Genomic DNA, 21,055 nt, shown 5'->3' with positions numbered 1-21,055 from the left:
CCTTGGTGTTCTTCCTTCTCCTCTGATCCAGATGGGTTGAGACTCATTGATGCATCTTAGATGGCCACTTGTTAGCATTTAAGACCCCAGACACCACACTTCAAAGTGGGATGCAGAATGTTTTCTTAATGGAATTTATTTTGCCAATTGACTTAGATGTCCCCTGAAGCCATATTCCCCAAACCCCCACCCTTGCTCCGCTGACCTTCGAAGCATTCAGTTTATTCAGGAAACTTCTTTGCTTTTGGTCCAGTCCAGTTGAGCTGACCTTCCTTGTATTGAGTGTTGTCCTTCCCTTCACCTAAAGTAGTTCTCATCTACTATCTAATCAGTAAATAACCCTCTCCCACTCTCGCTCCCTCCCCCCTCTCATAACCACAAAAGAATGTGTTCTCAGTTTAAACTGTTTCTGAAGATCTTATAATAGTGGTCTTATACACTATTTGTCCTTTTGCATCTGACTAATTTCGCTCAGCATAATGCCTTCCAGGTTCCTCCATGTTATGAAATGTTTCACAAATTCATCGTTGTTCTTTATCGCTGCATAGTATTCTGTTGTGTGAATATACCATAATTTATTTATCCGTTCATCCGTTGATGGACACCTCGGTTGCTTCCATCTTTTTGCTATTGTAAACAGAGCTGCAATAAACATGGGTGTGCATATATCTGTTCGTGTAAAGGCTTTTATTTCTCTAGGATATATTCCGATGAGTGGGATTTCTGGGTTGTATGTTAGTTCTATTTCTAACTTTTTAAGGAAACGCCAGATCGATTTCCAAAGTGATTGTACCATTTTACATTCCCACCAGCAGTGTATAAGAGTTCCAATCTCTCCGCAGCCTCTCCAACATTTATTATTTTGTGTTTTTTTGGATTAATGCCAGCCTTGTTGGAGTGAGATGGAATCTCATCGTAGTTTTAATTTGCATTTCTCTAATGGCTGATGATCAAGAGCATTTTCTCATGTATCTGTTAGCCATCTGAATATCTTCTTTAGTGAAGTGCGTGTTCATATCCTTTGCCCAATTTTTAATTGGGTTGTTTGTCTTTTTGTGGTTGAGTTTTAACAGAATCATATACATTTTAGAGATCAGGTGCTGGTTGGAGATGTCATAGCTGAAAATTTTTTCCCAATCTATAGGTGATCTTTTTACTCTTTTGGTGAAGTCTTTAGACGAGCATAGGTGTTTGATTTTTAGGAGCTCCCTGTTATCTGGTTTCTCTTCATCATTTTTAATAATGTTTTGTATTCTGTTTATGCCTTGTATTAGGGCTTCTAACGTTGTCCCTATTTTTTGTTCCATGACCTTTATCGTTTTAGTCTTTATGTTTAGGTCTTTGATCCATTTGGAGTTAGTTTTTGTGCATGGTGTGAGGTATGGGTCCTGTTTCATTTTTTTTGCAAATGGATATCCAGTTATGCCAGCACTATTTGTTAAAAAGACTATCTTTTCCCCAATTAACTGACACTGGGCCTTTGTCAAGTATCAGCTGCTCATATGTGGATGGATTTATATCTGGGTTCTCAGTTCTGTTCCATTGGTCTATGTGCCTGTTGTTTTACCAGTACCAGGCTGTTTTGACTACTGTGGCTGTATAATAGGTTCTAAAATCAGGTAGAGTGAGTCCTCCCACTTTGTTCTTCTTTTTCAGTAATGCTTTACTTATCCGGGGCTTCTTTCCCTTCCATATGAAGTTGGTGATTTGTTTCTCCATCACATTAAAAAATGTCGTTGGAATTTGGATCGGAAGTGCATTGTATATATAGATGGCTTTTGGTAGAATAGACATTTTTGCTATGTTAAGTCTTCCTATCCATGAGCAAGGTATGTTTTTCCACTTATGTAGGTCACTTTTAGTTTCTTGCACTAGTGCTTTGTAGTTTTCTTTGTATAGGTCTTTTGCATCTCTGGTAAGGTTTATTCCTAAGTATTTTATCTTCTTGGGGGCTACTGTGAATGGTATTGATTTGGTGATTTCTTCTTTGATGTTCTTTTTGTTGATGTAGAGGAATCCAAGTGATTTTTGTATGTTTATCTTATAACCTGAAACTCTGCCAAACTCTTCTATTAGTTTCACTAGTTTTTTGGAGGATTCCTTAGGGTTTTCTGTGTGTAAGATCATGTCATCTGCAAATAGAGATAATTTTAGTTCTTCCTTGCTAACCCGGATGCCCTTTATTTCTTTGTCTAGCCTGATTGCTGTGGCTAGGACCTCCAGCACAATGTTGAAAAGAGCAGTGTTAAAGGGCATCCGTGTCTGGTTCCCGATCTCAATGGGAATGTTTTCAGGCTCTCTCCATTTAGGGTGATGTTAGCTGTTGGCTTTGTATAAATGCCCTTTATTATGTTGAGGAATTTTCCTTCAGTTCCTATTTTGCTGAGAGTTTTTATCATGAATGTGTGTTGGACTTTGTCAAATGCCTTTTCTGCATCAATTGATAAGATCATGTGGTTTTTGTCTTTTGTTTTATTTATATGGTGGATTACATTAATGGTTTTTCTAATATTGAACCAACCTTGCATACATGGTATAAATCCCCCTTGGTCGTGGTGAATTATTTTTTTGATATGTTGTTGAATTCTGTTGGCTAGAATTTTGTTGAGGATTTTTGCATGTGTATTCATGAGGGATATAGGTCTGTAATTTTCTTTTTTTTGTGGTGTCTTTACCTGGTTTTGGTATCAGGGATAATGCTGGCTTCGTAGAATGAGTTAGGTAGTATTCCATCCTTTTCTATGCTTTGAAATACCTTTAGCAGTAGTGATGTTAACTCTTCTCTGAAAGTTTGGTAGAACTCTGCAGTGAAGCCATCCGAACCAGGGCTTTTTTTGGTTGGGAGTTTTTTGATTACCTTTTCAATCTCTTTTTTTGTTATGGGTCTATTTAGTTCTACTTCTGATTGTGTTAGTTTAAGTAAAAAAAAAAGTAAGTTTAGGTAGGTAGTGTTTTTCTAGGAATTACCCCTTTCTTCTAGGTTTTCAAATTTGTAAGAGTATTTTTTGTAATAATCTGATATGATTCTTTTCATTTCAGTTGGATCTGTTGTGATATGGCCCATCTCATTTCTTATTTGGGTTATTTGTTTCCTTTCCTGTATTTCTTTAGTCAGTCTGGCCAATGGTTTATCAATTTCGTTAATTTTTTCAAAGAACCAACTTTTGGCTTTGTTAATTCTTTCAATTGTTTTTCTGCTCTCTAATTCATTTGATTCTGCTCTAATTTTTATTTTCAAGGCTGTAATTTTTACAGAAGCAGACTGCCACATCTTTTACCCACAGAGTGACTGGTGGGTTCAAACAGTTAGCAGCCGAGCGCTTAACTACTGCACCACCAGGGCTCCTTTTAATAATTAAGGGATATATTCAAATTACTTCATACTCGGGGGTTGGGGTAGTTTGTAGTTTTCAAGGAATTGGCCCATTTCATCTAGTTGTCAAATTTATATGTGTAGAGTTGTTCCTAGGATGTCCTTGTTACCCTTCAGATGTCTGCAAGGTCCGGACTAAAATCCTCTGTTTCATTCCTAGCCCTGGAAATTTATGTCTTCTCTCTTTTTTGTCTTGCTAAAAGTTTCTCAATTTTATTGCTTTTGCCAGAGAACCAGTTTTTTGATGCCCTGATTTTTTTTGTTTGTTTTTCCTGTTTCATTAGTTTCTGCTCCTTGTTATTTCTTTCCTTCTACTTGCTCTGAGTTTGTTTTACTCTTTTCTAGGTTTTTGAGGTGGGGGATTAGATTACCGATTAGCACCTCTTTTCTAAAATAATAGTTTGGTGCTATAAATGTCCATCTTGGCACTGCTTTCGCTGCATACCACAGATTTTGAGGTGTTGTATTTTTATTTTCATCCAGCTTCAATGTATTGTTTTTGTTTTGTTTTTAATTTCCCTTCCTGTTTGACCTATGGCTATTTGAAGTGTGTCGTTTAGTTTCCAAGTGTTTGGAGATTTTTTATTGTCTTCCTGTTACTGACGTCTGGTTTGACTCCACGGTGGTCGCAGAATATACTCTGTATAGTTTCAGTTCTCTCAGATTTGTTGAGGTTTTCTTATGGACCAGGATATGTCCTGTTTAAGGCTAACCATTTACAAACATAAAGGTCAGTAGATGGTGCCATTCCATAGTTGGTGTTCTTAGTTATATGAGAGCCGTGGGTTTCCTGCAGCTCACGTACAAGATAACTGGCAGGTGAGGTGTTGCTATATTGGTTGCCTTCTGAACAAAAGAAGGAAGGGTATTCTTAACCAAGTCGTGAGATTATCACAATAATAATGACGATAAAATAAATCCTATCTTTGTTAAGGACTCATATGCACTCTGCTTAATATGTTTAGACAAAGTGCTAAGCATTTTACATGCATTATTTTATTCATTCCAAGGATGAACTGAGATAGGTACAATTATTTTCACTATTTTTTAAGGAAAGAAGCTAGATGCTGAGAAATTATCTTTTTTTAATTTATTTTTTTTGTTGAGAAGGTACACAGCATAAACATACACCAATTCAAGTTTCTACACGTACCATTCAGTGCCACTGCTTACATTCTTCAAGTTGTGTAACCATTCTCACCCTCCTTTTCCTGAGTTGTTCCTCCCCCATTAACATAAACTCACTGGCCCCTAAAGTTCCTATCTAATCTTTTGAGTTGCTGTTGTCAGTTTGATTCCATGTAGCTAGATCTTATAAAAGCATAATGCTCAAGGCAGACATTCTTTACCAGTTAAGCTCAACTATTGTTAATTTTCAGAAGACTTCAGGGGATATTTTTGCTGTAAAGTTTAAAGATTATCTTAGGGCAATTGTCTCAAGAAGGGGGTTCATCTAAGACGTTAATTATCTTGCTTGATGTTGCAAAGCCAGCTAAGTGGGAGACTGTCTTATAGCCCACATCTACCATAGGCTACAAGCTTAGCCTAATGGCAGTGATGTAGATAAGAGTCCGCAAGAATTTTGTCAGACACTTCCAGATTTAACACATATGGCATTGAAGACTTGGCTTCTGACTTGAGAGGTTAGAGTTTTTTGGCTGTGTTTTGAGGAACAGCCTAAGGTGCATATGAGGCGGCTTATCTGGGTACTGCCTTATGGGTCACCAGAGTGTCGCCCTATCTGCCTCCCCCCTAAGTCACATTCCCAGGATTTTGACATTTGCCTCCTTTGCCCTGTCCCATGCCTTGTATCTCAACAAGAAGCAGGGACAACAATGGCACTTCTTACTTTTTACCTTTGGAGGGTCATTGTGATAAGATTGGTCATTTGATGTGTTTGATTAATAAATATTACCAAAAACCAAACCAAACCCATTACTTTCAAGTTGATTCTGACTCAGAGCAATAAATATTAGACAAGAGTATTTTCTTCTCTCCAGCTTTTTGGGTCCCTGGTGTTTCATTGGTTGCTTTTTACTTGAAACATCCCATTTTTCTTTTTTTATCCAATATTTATTGACTGCCTTATTTCAGACAGGGCCCCAAACCACGTACATTTTTGGTAGGTTGCTGCTTGGCCTTTTTTAGCCCGTGGCTGTTTCCATCATCTTGTGGTCAGAGGGAAGTCCAGTTCCTTTTAATTATTGAAGTGCAAGATACCAGTTTGGGACATGTGCGTATGGAGGATGGGAATAAATTTTTCTTCCCTTTCCCAGCTGAGACTTGAAAGCCCATGTACCAGCAGTTAGAAACGGTTTTTATATCGTTAATACTACTTTTGATTGCCTGGTATTGAGAGTCACCAGTTGAACTAAGGTTGGGACCGACTCTAGTAAAACTTCAGTTGTGTGACGGCCAGCCTTCCATGTAACTTAGAAGTACTCCAGACACTAACGGGGCTGAGAGCACTAGTATCTAAGGAAACTCCTGAGCGGCAAAATGAGCAGCAGTCCAGCGCAACCTCAGAACTCTGCTAGTGGGTAGGTAGGAACTCCTTGGCTGACATTACTTAAACCTAACCAAAAAGGAGAGTCACTCAGGCAGGAGAAAGCAGAGGCAGGGAAGAATTCAGGGCATCACTGAGTACCAGCCGCAGAGGGGCCCACATCGTGTGGAGATGAGGAGCACGGACTCTGCAGTTGCTTGCTGCACGTCCCAGCTGCTTCACTTAACCGCTGTCCTTAGGCAGTTTAGCGCCTTGTGCCTTATTACTGCATCCGTAAAGTGAGGATAGCAATCCTCTGAGATAGATCAAATGAGTTCATACTTAGTACTGTGCCTGGAACATAGACAGCACTCACTAAATCTCAACTTTTATTATTTTTGTTAGAAGTATTGATACTTCTAGGGCTTTTGTTGTTATTTTTGTTTACTGATATATAGCCAACACCTAGAATAAACATATGAATGAATGAATGGTATTTATAGTATACTTGGTATGATATCTGATATACAGTAAGTGCTTACTAGATAGTGTTATGAGGTTATAGCAGCAGACCAGCAGCTACCCACTGACAGTAAAAATAGTAATAATTATAGCTATAATAATTTAAAAAAAAACGAGTTGCCGTCGAGTCAGTTCTGACTCATAGCGACCCGCTAGGACAGAGTAGGAACTGCCCCATAGAGTTTCCAAGGAGCAACTGGTGGATTCAAACTGCCAACCTTTTGATTAGCAGCTGAACGCTTAACCACTGTGCCATAATGGCCCTGTAACTATAATAAAACCCATTGCTGTCACATCAGTTCCGACTCATAGCGACCCTATAGGACAGAGTAGAACTCCCCCATAGAATTCCCAGGGAGTGCCTGGTAAATTGGAACTGTTGACCTGTTGGTTAGCAGCTGTAGCACTTAGCCAGTACACCACCGGGGCCTCATAACTATAATAGGAAACATTTATCTAGCACATACTCGGTACCAGATACAGTCCTCAGGGCTTTATGTATACTAACACGCTTGATTTCATTACTGCCCATTAAAGTAGGCACTGTTGTCATCCCCACTTCACAGATGGGAATACTGAGGCACAGAGGGAATCAGTAGTAAGTAACTTGGTCAAGGTCACACTCCTAATGAGTGATGGCATTGACATTTGAACTCAGGCAGTCTGATTCCAGGGGCTGTTTGCAAATTCTTCCGTTGAGAGCCTGCTGTTTTCCAGGCACTGTACAGGGTAGACACGATCCCTGCCCCCATGGAGCTTACCTTGTAGAGCAAGAGAAAGCCAAAACAGTTTTTTTACGGTTAGTTTTCATGGAGTCAGCTCTGATTCAGGGCAACCTTGTGTGTAACAGAATGAAACAAACACAAACAGTAAGTAACTAATGGGAGGGATAAGAGAGAATTGTGACAACAGGTAGCAGCCTGCTTAAATTAGGTGGTCAGGGAAGGTCTTTCTGGTAAAATTTAAGCTGAGACCTGGAGTCAGACAGGAAAGCATTTCTCACAAAGGGAGCAGCGTTAGTTAGCAGAGGCCCTGAGTGGGAAGGTGATTGGTGTGTTGGTGAGATTGTCAAGCAGATCAGAATACAGGAGTGCGGAGTCCAGGGAGAGTGCTGTGTCATGAGGTTGCCGGGGTCAGGCGGGACCTTCTAAGCAATGGCTTTCATTCTGACTACGCTGGAGAACCACTGAGGGGTTTAATCAGGCCAAATGGCATGTGATTTATGAATTAAGAACATCAGTGTAGTTGTTGTGGGGGGTGGGTAGAATGTGAGGGAAAGGCGCAGACACCAGAGGAAGATGCTGGGGGTGATGATAATAGCTCACACTAACTACATCATGGAAACCCTGGTGGCGTAGTGGTTAAGTGCTATGGCTGCTAACCAAAGGGTCAGCAGTTCGAATCCACCAGGCGCTCCTTGGAAACTCTATGGGGCAGTTCTACCCTGTCCTATAGGGTCGCTATGAGTCGGAATTGACTCGACAGCACTGGGTTTTTTTTTTTGTTAACTACATCGTGCTACGTGTGTGCCCCGCACTGTCCTGCACATCTGATGTATGTCCCTTAGTCCTCTCAGCAGCCTGTGAGGAAGGCGCTGTTATTTTACCCGTTGATAGATGAGGAAGCTGAGGTGTAAGCTAGGAAGTGACAAGGCTGGAATTTGAATCCCACCTACCTGGTTCCAGAGTCTTGCCTTACGAACAGCTGGGTTCTCGTGGCCTCGGCAGACCACGTCCTTCATTCTCCCTCCCCACTGTCCACATGCCGCCATTAGCTGCAGCGACGGAAGAAGAAACTACAGGCCTCTGCCTCACCCCATGTCCTCTGGTCTCCTAGTCTCTTTGGCGGTTTCCCTCGTCCTCATTTCATAGGCTCTTCCTATCTCATTCCGACTCTGCATCAGCCTTGATGAACAGCCTCTCCCCCTTACCTAAGTCAATCCACACTCATGCCAGAGTTTACCCTTCATATTGTTTGATTTCTGTGCATACAGTCTTGGGTTTCCCTGGCTTTCAGGGTCAAGCCCAAGCTCCTAAGCATGGGCTGCTGGGCCTCTGCCAGTGAAGCCCCACTGTCTTAGTTACCTAGTGCTACTATAACAGAAACACCTCAAGTGGATGTCTTTAACAAAGGGAAATTTATCCTCTCATAGTCTAGTTAGTCTAGTAGGTTAGACATCCAAACTCAGGGTGCCAGCTCCAGGGGAAGGCTTTCTTTCTCAGCTCTGGAGGAAAGTCCTTGTCATCAGTCTTCCCCTAGTTTAGGAGCTTCTCAGCACAGAAACCTGGAGTCCAAGGGACGTGCTCCCCTCCTGGTTCATTCTTGGTAGAAGGAGGTTCCCTTGTCTCTCTGCTTGCTTCTCCCTACCCAGAACCCAGTGCCGTCGAGTCGATTCTGACTCATAGCAACCCTATAGGACAGAGTAGAACTGCCCCATAGAGTTTCCAAGGAGCACCTGGCGGATTCAAACTGCCGACCCTTGGTTAGCAGCCGAAGCACTTAACCACTACGCCACCAGGGTTTCCTGCTTCTCCCTATTACATCTCAAAAGAGATTGGCTGTAAGAGGCAACCTAATCTTGTAGATTGACTCCTGCATCATTAACATAACTACCACTAATCCTACTTCATTAACATGATAGAGGTAGGATTTACAACACAGGAAAATCACATCAGATGAAAAAATGGTGGACAGTCACACAATACTGGGAATCCTAGCCAGGTTGGCACACATTCTGGGGGATACAGTTCAATCCATAGCCTCTACTGGGTCTCCTCTGCACTGCCCTGCCTTTCATTGCCTCCAGGGGGAGCACGTGGTCAGCTAGAGGAGGGCAGCCTCACGAGCTAAGGTTACGTTGTCAGAGAGCCGGTTGCCGTTTGGTACGTCCATTCACCTCCTGAGGCTAACACTTTAGGTGCGTCTGTATTTTGTGTTTTGTTTTTTTAGCTAATGTTCTTTGAATACTTAGTACACACCTGACACATTGCTTTCCAGGGATTAGTTCATTCACTCTTCACAGTAACCCTATGAAATATAGGTCCTATTAACCTCACTTTGCAGAGAGGAAACTGAGCCTCAGAGAGGCCAGATAATTTAACCATGTTCACCCAGCTAGTAAGAGGAAGAGTAGAGATTCGAATCCAAGTCATCTGTCCCCCCACTGCTCATCTGCCAGTTTGTCATATTGGGGTGGATTGTGTGTTGCTCTCTTGTGGGAAAGTATGCCAACAGTTTGTCAAATGCCAGCAGGGTCACCAATGGTGGACAGGTTTCAGCGGAGCTTCCAGACTAAGACAGACTAGGAAGAAGGACCTGACAATCTACTTCCAAAAAAATTGGTCAGTGAAAACCTTACGAATAGCAGCGGAACATTGTCTGATACAGTGCTGGACGATGAGACCCTCAGACTGGAAGGCACTCAAAATACCTCCTCAAAATAGAGTTGACCTTAATGACATGCATGGAGACAAGCTTTTGAGACCTTCATTTGCTGATATGGCTCGACTCAAAATGAGAAGAAACAGCTGCAAACATCCACTAATATTTGGAACGTGAAATGTATGAAGTATAAATGTAGGAAAATTAGAAGTTGTTTGGATCATACAAGTTACGGATAACATTGGGAAGAATGGAAATGCCAGAACACTTAATCGTGCTTGCACAGAACCTGTACATAGACCGCGAGGCAGTTCAAGTAGAATAAGGGGATACTTTGTGGTTTAAAATCAGAAAAGGTGTGTGTCAGGAATGTATCCTTTCACCATACCTACTCAGTCTGTATGCTGAGCAAATAACCTGAGAAGCTGGACTATATGAAGAAGAATGTGGCAGTAGGATTGGAGGAAGACTCATTAACAACCTGCGTTACACAGATGACAAAACCTTGCTTGCTGAATGTGAAGAGGACTTGAAGCATTTATTGATGAAGATTAAAGACTATAGCCTTCAGTATGGATTACACCTCAACATGAAAACAAAAATCCTTACAACTGGACCAATAGGTAACATCATATAAACGGAGAGAATATTGAAGTTGTCAGTGATTTCATTCACCCATGGAAGCAGCAGTCAGGAAACCAGAGGACGTATTGCATTGGGCAAATCAGCTGCAAAAGACCTCTTTAAAGTGTTCAGAAACAAAGACATCATTTTGAGGACTAAGGTGCACCTGACCCAAGCTTTTTTTTTTTTTTCTCATATGTGTGTGAAAGCTGGGCAATGAACAAGGAAGACCGAAAAAGAATTGATGGCCTTTGAATTATGGTTTTGGCAAAGAATGTTGACTAATTCTTGGAGTTCCAGAAGAACAAACAAATCTGTCTTGGAAGAAGTACAGCCAGAATGTTTCTTAGAAGGGAAGATGGCGAGACTTGCCCTTACATACATTGGACATGTTATCAGGAGGGGCTGGTTCCTGGAGAAGGACACGATGCTTGGTAAAGTTAGAAGGTCAGCAAAAAAGAGGAAGACCCTCAACGAGATGGGTTGACACAGTGGCTGCAACAGCGGGCTCAAGGATAACGACTGTGAAGATGGTGCAGGACCGGGCGGTGTTTTGTTCTGTTGTACATAGGGTTACTAGAAGTCGGAACCAACTTCATGACACTTAACAACGACAGCCTGGCCCGAAAACTGTTACTGGTTACTATTCCAGATACACTATCAAAAGAGAGTTTGCCAGTGTGCAGATTTGAACATCAGACCCTGAAACATGGAAATACTACCAAGAAACAGCCTCCCAAGTGTGAACCCGTGTGCTGTGTGTCTTCTCACTGAAGCTGAGGATTCTGGTCCCCTTGAACTTCTGTCTCATTGAATGGCGTTCCCAGTTCTAGTAGATGATCACGTGCCACTCCATGAGGTAAAGGCATAATTATATCCTTGACTTATGATCTCATCACAGGAACCTTATCTTATTATTATTCATCAAGTAATATTTAATACATATTCATGCAGCTTTTCATACGGGCCGGGTTAGGCACTGGTTCTGTAGCCATGGAAGAGACATGTGGAGCTTAGTGCGGTGGGAGGAGACAGTGACTGAGCTCACACAGCTAGAGGAATAGTTACAGACAGATGGGACAGCGTAGCAAGGCTGTCAGCATTCTGAGAGCGTGTAACGGGGCCTGCCTAGCCAAGTCTCCAGGTAAGAGACATTGAGGCTGAGACTAGGTGAAGTAAAGGAAAAAGCCAGGTGAATATCTGGGGGAAGTGAGAGTTCCAGGCAGAGAGGGAACAGCAAGTGCTCGGCTACTGTGACAGGAGAGAGAGCCAGGGAGGGAGAGGCAGAGCAGGCTGTTAGGACTTTTGGTCCAGGTCTAAGGATCCTAGTTTTTGTCCTTAGAGCAACTGGAAGCCACAGAAGGGTTCCAAGTGCCAGGCATTCACATTGCAAATGCAGTGTAAGAGCTCACCTGTCAGCACCTGTGTGAGGCAAGGTGACGAGCCCACTGTCAGGGCTGCAGGTGTTCCAGTACCAGCTACCGTTCATCATCATAAGTCAGTGGGTGAGGGCAGTGTGAGTGGTGAGCAGGAGCCCAGCAGAGGGGGCGTTGGAACCAGTTCTTGTTGAATGGTGGGAATCCCAGAGAGGTAAGGGGGAAAGGCTTTCTATGCCACAGGAAGTGTGCTGGCCAAAATCAGCAGGATAAAGGGAGAACACAGCAGGCTCTGGGATGCTGAGACCACAGCCTTTAGACTCAGGCTGGAGAGAGGGGAGAGAGCCACGGGTCTTGTTTGCAGAGGTAGAGCCTCTAGGGGACGAGGGGCATTAGTGCCCAGCAGGTAGATGGCTCTAGCAGTGGGGTGGAGGACGCTGGAGCAGGGAGAACCCCGCCCTGGAGGCTGACTTGTCCAAGTGGGTGGAGGCACCAGGCCTGGATGGGGGAGTGGGAGGGGCACACAGCAGCCCAGTCTGGAGCATTTTTGGGAGAGCACTGGAAAGTGCCTGGCTGGGGAGCCCGCAGATCCAGGTTCAGGCCGTGGCACTGCCACCTCCTGCCTTGTGAGACCTGAGTGTCTGTGTGCCTTAGTGTCCTGAGCAGTACAGCGGGGACCCGTGATTCCTATCTTCCAGGCCAGCAGGGAGACACTGCATGGGCCCTTCCCAGGGTCAGGCGCTCTCCTAAGGCTTTACTTGCATGTTAACTCTCAGGCTTTCTAATAATCCTGTGAAGTAGGTAGCAAGGTCCCTACCATTTGACAGAATGAGGAAACTCAAGTTCAGAGAGGTTACAGAACTTGGCCAGAGTAACGTAGCTTTTGAACGAAGGAGCCGGCATTCAGAGCTTGCAGCTGACCCACATTCCTAGCCGCGCTTTAAAATCCCAGTGATAGAGAGTGACGGATTGGAGGGTAGGGGCAGCTCTTCAGACCTGAAGTGTGAGAGTGTGCTGAGTAGGGCAGGGCCTGGCAGGAAGGGAACTTTGTGAGTCTGAGCAGAGAAAGGAGGTCAGTGTGCCTGGAGCAGACAGTCTAAGGAGAGAAGGGTGGGGAGCCAGAGAACAGAGGGTAGAAGGGAGACAGGGCCAAGGGGGCAGTGGTAAGGCTGGGATTTCATTCCCAGAGGAGTAGGAAGCCACTATAAATTTTAAGGGGAACGATACGATCTGGTGGAGGATTTTAGAGTATCAGCCTGGGAGTTGTGTAGAAGGGATTGTAGACCACCTAGGAAGCTGCTGTCAGTGGGAGGGTGTTGGTAACAGACCCTACAGTGGCCGCCATGCCAATGGGAAGAAGTGGAGCTGACCAGACCTGCTGGTTGGCTGGATGTGATGAGGGACAGAAATGTTGTAGATGACCCCTGGGTTTTAGTTTGATTGGGGGGATGGGTTGTGTCATTATCCAGCAGAAGGAAGGCTGTTGAGGGTGGCGGGGAACAGGGCAGGTGGAAAGCAAAGTTCTTTTGGACATTTTTTGTTTGATTTGCGATGCCTATTTTTTTTTTTTTATGAGATGTCCAGATGGCGATAGCTAACAGACAGGTGGGTATGTGAGTCTAGACAGTGTGGGAGCCGCGTGTCTGGGCGGGAGAGAGAAATGGGGAGCCAGTGGCACGCAGAAGTCGGGGACAAATGGGAGGCGGGAAACACAAGGGTACTGCAAAGGTTAAATGCTCTGTTACAACACACGTGTTTTGTTGTTTTATTGTTTTGTTGTACAGTCAGGATAGGGATAGCAACACCAGAGCTGGTGAGTACATCAGCCGCCTTTCAGGGCCTGTTTCTGGGAGAGGTCCTTCATCCTGCCCTTGACCGTGGAGTTTCTGCATCATACGTGTGCTCACATGCATCCGTGTGTTCGCACTAAGTCCTTCTACTGTGCTGGCCTGGGCTTGCCAAAGCTCACGATGGCCTAGATGTGGGTGCTGGCCACTTGCTAATTGAAAGATAGGGGTGACCCAAATCCTGAAAAAGGTTTAGGGCTTATGCAACAATAAAATCCGTACTTTCAAATTAGTTGAGAATCCGTGAGTTCAGGTACAAATTTTAAAAAGTTTTCATTTTAGTATAATGGTTTAAGTTATATATTTATTTTGTAAGCTTATTTTGTTAACATTGTTAATGCAATAGGAACTCGTTTTTATTAACTTGGCGTTTTGTGAGGTAAATCAAGCTTTTTCCTGCATTTGAGCAAGTTCTGTATGTTAATTTGTAGACAATCTGATGTGAATTTATGCTTTGAAAATATTCAGAAACACATATACTATCTCACACAAATTTCTTTCATTTCTCTCTGTTGCCACAACAGTCCACACTCTGTTCCTGTTGCTAAGGCCTCTGGAATGTCCCAGAGTAGAAAAAGAATATATAACTCCCCCCCTTTTTTTTTTCTGAAGAAGACATTTTACTTGAATTGTTTTGTATCCCCTAGCTTACTTCCAAATATGGATATCTAAAAGTAAAGAATTTACAAATCTAAAATTAAAGGTGCTTTAGATTTTCATACATTCCACAGGGTGGTGTGAGCTGGATTTGAGCAGGCCGTGTTTCTTTCCACAGGGGTTCGGTGCCTGTGTGTGTGCTGCTTTTTATCAGGATGTGCTGATGACAGGGGTCACGGAAGTCTGAGTTTGAATCTTGGTTGTGCTACTTTCTTGCTGGCTGATAGTAGGTAGTTTCCCCATCAGTAAAATGAGAATTGTAGGATTTTTATCAGAAATAAATGGAATAAGCCATGTAAAAGGTGCCTAGTACAGGGCCTGGCACATAGTACTGTCTCAGTAAATGTCATCATTACTGCCATCATCAATTGCAAATGAAGACGTGTGAGCTTTTACAAAAGTATAGATTCTAGTCTCTTACGGAATGACGTCTGCCGTCTTAGTTTTACTAGTGTTTTGAAAGTCTCACAAAAGGATCAAAGGATGCAGGGTAAAAACAATTTTCTGCATAAATGTCATTGTGGCAAATTGAATCCTTATTACTTGAAAGAATAAGCAGAGCTTTTAATTTTTTTAACTGCCTTATTTATAAATTCGGAGTTAGTCACCAGACATACCTAGTGTCTGACAGAACGACATCGCTTCACATTCAGTGCTGTGGAACCAGAAAAACTTAGAGGCCTAACACTACACTAAAACCACGTATTTAAGGATATGGATTGATTTAATTAACAAGTCTGATTTGCTGTTTATAGACGTTTCATGCATTTCAGCTCTAAATTATGAATGATATACAATTTATATAATTCACATTATGCCTTTATTAATAGTCCTTTATCAGAGGTATTTAGCACATGGTTCTATGAACCCTAAGGTAATCTACTTTGCATTGTTATTTTTAAGAATGAAATGTCACATCATAAAACTATAGTCATGGAAAATGGCTTATTACACATTGATCTTGCGTGGCTGTAACCTTTCCTCTGCTCCCACGTACGCTATATTTAACTCAGTGTGGGCATGCTTTCAAGGAAGATAGCACATTGTTTGGCTCTTATTTTTCATTAAATAATTAAGCTTAGTCAGAGAAGTCAGCAGCCTACTAGAAGCTTCTTACGTTATCTAATCAATTTCTGCAGTTGAAGGTGCTCACTCCTGATATTCCAAGTTATTGGAGTTGAAACCTGGAAGGAATTTCTAGAAATCATTATTCCTCTGATCTTCAGGAGAGACCAAATCCACTCCACTGCTGTGAGTCAGACTTGAATCCCAGCTCCTGGCCTTGCACACATCACTTCACGTCTCTGTGACTCAGTTTCCTCGTCTTTAAAGTGAGGGTATAATGGTGTCTACCTAGATGATTGTGAGGATAAATAACAGCACGTGGAGACTGCTGCTGTTGTTCCGCAGGATCGTCTTGAGCCTGGGATTATTCCAGACTTAGAGCTAGCTATCTGTGCAATTCAGTACAGTCAGAACTGTTTAAAATATCTGAGCTGTCGCCGTGCTTAGATATTAGATAGGCAGTTTATGTGTGGTCTTAGAGATTGTGATCACTAGACATCTCCTTAGGGCCTTTTTTCCCCTTTAAAGCACCAAGATCACCCAGGATGGAGAAAGTGTGAAATTAAATTTTATAGGAAAGGAAGCAGATGCTCATGAGCTTTCTCTTGTCCCCTTAAATCTGTTTGCTCTGCGAAAACATTTGTCTGACTGAATTGTCCTAATTATCCACTCATTGCAGATATTCCAAATAGTGCGTGTAGCATAAAATACTTGTTCAAAATTACCAATTTTGAAATATTTAAAATGTTTAGATTCTAGATCTGAACATTTAGCTCTGTTCCCTAGATTGTTGTTAATAATTGTTCATGGTTGGGATTTTTTTTAGTTAACCACCTATTGTCAGATATCAAGTTACTTTCAGTTTTCATGTATATGCAGATAGTTTAGTTTCACTTTTGCATTTTAACTAAGTTGACTTCTTATATTTAAAAAAAAAAACTTGTACACTGCCCTATTTTGGTCATTGTGCTGAGATTAATGTATGAAATTCTGTGTTTGTGCTAATGTTCAGGCTTGTCTGTCTAGTACCATCGGTACATAAGCAAAACAGCGAGAGATTGCTGTGACCAGAAAAGAAAGCACAAAAATAATTTTCTCTCTGTGGCGTGCTAGTGAATCCAGTGATTCCACCCATCAGTGAAATCTCTGCTCCCTTTCTGAACTGTTTGTAGAACTCAGGGCCAGATGGCTGGAGTACAGTGCAGCTAAACAAATTAGACGGTACAGCTTTGTGAATTACTAAGCATTTTATATGATTGCGGATTTCTCGCCAGAACCCTTTAGAGTTCATCCGAAGTTGCTTTATTATGCAAAAATATTCACAGTTTGCATTTTAATAGATTTGTCTGTTTTACCTCATACTAGTGATTTTGGGGGAATTTTATTTTAGTTCTCTGTGTATGTGTCTCTGTAAGCCCGATTTGCTTGTTCTCTTAAAGTCATGGCCTCCCACATTAATTATGTTTAAACTGGAATAATGTCTGTCCTGGTGCGCTTTATGGTAAGGCAGCTCTGTTAGAAGGTAATGCTGCAGCTGGCTTGGTGTCAGCCGGAAGCCGATGAGTGAGTGATACCCTGTCTCTCTGTTGCAGACATGCCAATATTTGGTCTCTGTCCAGCCCATGATGATTTCTACTTGGTGGTGTGTAACGACTGTAATCAGGTTGTCAAACCGCAGGCATTTCAATCACATTATGGTAAGTGCTTAACCATCCAAAAATGATTCTTAGAGGGTTAAAGATAAAGCAGGATTAAGCTGAAGGCTGGTGGACAGCATGGGTAGGGCAAAATAATATCCCACCCTCGTTGGGAAGTTGACTTTAGTCTAAGTCATTGAATGGGCTAATACCTATCAGCTGTTGGGTATTTTCTGGTTTTTTTATTGAAAGTGGTGTGCATTTTCTGATTTTTATTGAAATTAATCAGGGGAAAATGTAGTTTTTAAAGATTTGTATTGAAACAGCATTATTGGTCTAGTGAAAGATTTTTTTCCTTCTGGGTTACACGGCTGTGAATTCAGTGGATGTTAAAATTATATGTATACATACAGTGTGGAGGCATGCCTTTTTAAGAGGAATATAACTTTGAAACTTCCAAATTCAGTGGTTCTAAATCTTTCTTGGTGTCATGTTCTCCTTTGTCAATATGATGCTATTGACCTCTTCCCCGTCAAAATGCACAGGTGTTTAGATGGGGGCATTGTGATTTCAGAGGTCCTGTGAACTCTAAAGCCATCTCTGGAGCCCTCATGGCACAGTGGTTAAGTGAAATGGCTACTAACCAAAAGGTTGGCAGTTCGAATCCACCAGCCACTCCTTGTAAACCCTGTGGGGCAGCTCTACTCTGTCCTTGAGAGTCGCTATGAGTCAGAATCAACTCCACAGCAGCAGGTAAACCATCCCTGGGCTTCTAGGCTCCAAGCCTGTTGTTGTTAGGTGCCATTGAGTTGGTTCCAACTCATAGCGACCCTACGTACAACAGAAGGAAACTGCCCATCTCCACAATTGTTGCTATATCCGAGCCCATTGTTTCAGCCACTGTGTCAGTCCATCATCTTAAGGGTCTTCCTCTCTTTTGCTGACCTTCTACTTTACGAGGCATGATGTCCTTCTCCAGGGACTGGTCCCTCCTGTTCTGCTCCTATCCATAAGGTTTTCGCTGGCTAATTTTTTTTGGAAGTAGATCACCAAGTCCTTCTTTCTAGTCTCTCTTGGTCTGGAAGCTCTGTTGAAACCTGTCCACCAAGGGTGACCCTGCTGTTTTTTGAAATACCGGTGGCATAACTTCCAGTATCACAGCAACACATAAGCCACCACAGAAGGACAGACTGACAGACAGGTGGTGGCTAAGTCTGCTCCTGGTGTGTTTTACCTTTTTAGAGTCCAAATAAGGTTGTTTTGCATGGTCATAGCGTCACCTAAAGTGTTTAAATTAAGATTCCGACTAATAACTGCAAGCTGTTTCCCCATTGTCATTACTGCTGTGGTTGTAAGTCTGAGACAGTAATGGTGGGGTCCTTCTGTAGCTAGTGTTTAAGGAAAGCCTCTGAGGAGATGCGCCCTAAGTGATGTGAGGGAGCCGCTCACCCAGTGATCTGGAGCAGGAGCGTCCCATCAGAGGGAACATTGCACAGACCTGAAGAAAGCTGGTGTGACTGGAAGGTAGTAAGTGAGGAGGCGTGGAGACTAGAGGCAGCCGGTGTTGTAGTCGGGAACCTGCTCATGCACAGTCTTGTAGGCCAGGGTAGGAAGCTTGGGGGCATTGAAAGGTTTATATAAGGGAGGGACACAGTCTGCCTTCACTGGTGGATTTGCTGAGAACAGATCATAGGAAGAGGAGTACAAGCACAGAGAATAGTCGAGAAGCAAAGGATGAGATGATAATGTCTGCACTGAGACTAAGGCGGGGCAGCATAGCTAAGGAGACAGCACAGCCTTGAGATACGTGTTAAAGCCAGAACCAACAGAGCTTGCTGGTGGGACAGCTGCTGTTTAAGAATCACACCGTCATAACCAACATCCCACTCTTTTTTCCAAGAAATATGTCTTTGATTTAGATTTTAAAAAAAGTGGGGGAGGGGCTCTTTTGAGTTCCTGCTTCTGGATGAGGCCGCAGGGTAGTCACCAGAGTGGGTACACAGATGAAAAAGATACTGTCTCCCTGTTTGACTCCTAGAAGCTGGTACTGAGAAAAGGCAACTAATCAGTTGCTGAGTAAAGATTTTGAAGCCGGACCAGACTGGGTTTAAATTTAAACCCTGCAGGAACCGCCGTAGGCTAGCTTTTGCCTTGAGCAAGTTATCTAGCCTCAGCCTCCTTGGTAATACCAGCCTCATAGATTCATGGTGGAAACCCTGGTGGCGTAGTGGTTAAGTGCTACAGCTGCTAAACCTAGGGTCGGCAGTTCGAATCCGCCAGGTGCTCCTCGGAAACTCTATGGGGCAGTTCTCTGTCCTGTAGGGTCACTATGAGTCGGAATCGACTGGATGGCACTGGGTTTTTTAGGTTAGATTCATGGTGGAGATTAAATGAAATAACCTGGTTAAAACCTCTACTTCAGCGCCTTGCCTATGATAGGTCGCGAGTAAGGGAGATAGAGGTACAGCTGTAGATACAGGAAGATGTGTGTCTGAAGTCATAAAACAGTCCAAGGTCTTAAGAATAACGAGGAACTCAGATTGTGTCTTGATGAGTTACTCAGAGAAAGCTTCTTAGAGAAAATAGCCTTCATGTTAGAGTTTGAAGAGTAGAATGGATTCTTTTTCCCACGTGTAGGTTTTTTTTCTCAATTTTTAAAAGTGTAATACATGTCCATTGTGAAAAATGCAGAAAATGTTTTTTAAAAAACAGGATCCCCTAAGATGGGAAGCATTTAGTTGGAGATGGATAGAGCTGCCACACACAGCTGCACAGTTTGTGCACTGAACAACCATATTTGGTGGTCCTGGGCTGGCAACAGGGGTGGCACAATCAAGGGTGGAGGCAGGACATTGCAGGCTGTCTGGAATGTCCTGCAGGCCATCCCTTTTGGCCTGAGCTGATGTACCCACATGTGGAGGTTGTTGTTGTCAGGTGCCGTCCAGTCGGTTCCGACTCACAGCGTCCTTGTGCACAACAGAACGAAACACTGCCCGGTCCTGCGCCATCCTCACAAACGTTGTTATGCTTGAGCTTATTGATGCAGCCACTGTCTTAATCCACCTTGTTAAGGGTCTTCCTTCTTTCCGCTAACCTTGTACTTGCCAGGCATGATGTCCTTCTCCAGGGACTGATCCCTCCAGACATATCTAAAGTATGTAAGACGCAGTCTCCCCATCCTTGCTCCTAAGGAGCATTCTGGTTGCTCTTCTTCCAGGACAGATTTGTTCCTTGTTCGGCAGTCCATGGTATATTCAACATTCTTCGCCAGCACCACAATTCCAAGGCATCAATTCTTCTTTGGCCTTCCTTATTCATTGTCCAGCTTTCACATGCATATGATGCGATTGAAAATACCATGGCTTGGGTCAGACACACCTTAGTCTTCAAGGTAACTTCTTTGCTCTTCCACACTTTACAGAGGTCCTTTGCAGCAGATTTACCCAGTGCAGTGTGTCTTCTGATTTCTTGACTGCTGCTTCCATGGGTGTTGATTGTGGATCCAAGTAAAATGAAGTTTCATTTTACTTGAATACATGTGGAGCTGTGTGCAAAGGCAGGCTGAAACTAGCTCAGAGGGCATCACGGCCCATCGGAGCCTCTTGGCCTTGGTGTGTCAATAGAGACCTGTGCAGGTTTTTCAGCACCAAAGTGTCCTGACTTAGTGTTGCTCCAGCAGGATCCAAGAGCAGAGCGGGTTGGAGAGGAGTGAGAGAGGGAGCAGGGGGTATGAAGACTACAGCGGAAGTGTGACTGCCAAGGCCCAAATAAAGGTGCTACCTCTTCCAGGGTTTCCCGAGGAGAAAGAGGCCCTTCTGGTTCCCTCTCCCAGGAGACCTTCACTCAGTGGCTACTTGCTTATCTTCCTCTGTCTACCTCTTAGATGTCAGTGTGTCAGGAGGAAGTGTCTTTAAATCATATTGCTACTCAGCCTCTCTACATGCCTAGTGCAGTTCTCCAGATAACGTGTGTGCTGAATGACAAAGCAATGGCGGCAGATGAGAAGGTGTGAATGCAGGATTCACACACTCAGATGCTTCTGTGGCAAGACAGGAGATATGACTGACAAAGCCTTGGAGTGGGGGTTT

At 43.1% G+C, this 21,055-nt stretch overlaps 1 protein-coding gene across 16 annotated transcripts in view; it reads left to right on the top strand.

The window, feature by feature from the left end:
- ATXN7 (ataxin 7) overlaps window positions 1-21,055 on the top strand; it is a 193,780-nt gene that overhangs the window by 94,693 nt on the left and 78,032 nt on the right. For 13 of the 16 annotated variants that reach the window (XR_010318961.1, XR_010318960.1, XR_002785655.2 and 10 more), the window contains one exon: window positions 16,923-17,027. The exons of 1 other annotated variant lie outside the window; for it this stretch is intronic. Coding sequence is in view for 10 of the 15 variants with exons in the window: in XM_064274279.1 (XP_064130349.1) it covers window positions 16,923-17,027 (105 nt within the window). In the remaining 5 variants the exon portion in view is untranslated. Of the gene's footprint in view, window positions 1-9,632; window positions 11,245-15,404; window positions 15,517-16,922; window positions 17,028-21,055 lie in introns of all 16 variants that reach the window. 2 more of the 16 variants (XM_023547561.2, XM_023547562.2) reach the window with 2 other exon arrangements.

This window comes from Loxodonta africana, chromosome 22 (assembly GCF_030014295.1).
Source record: "Loxodonta africana isolate mLoxAfr1 chromosome 22, mLoxAfr1.hap2, whole genome shotgun sequence".
NCBI classification, from domain to species: Eukaryota; Metazoa; Chordata; class Mammalia; order Proboscidea; family Elephantidae; genus Loxodonta; species Loxodonta africana.
The sequence above is the reverse complement of the archived record's forward strand: the minus strand, read 5'-3'. Positions and strand labels throughout refer to the sequence as shown.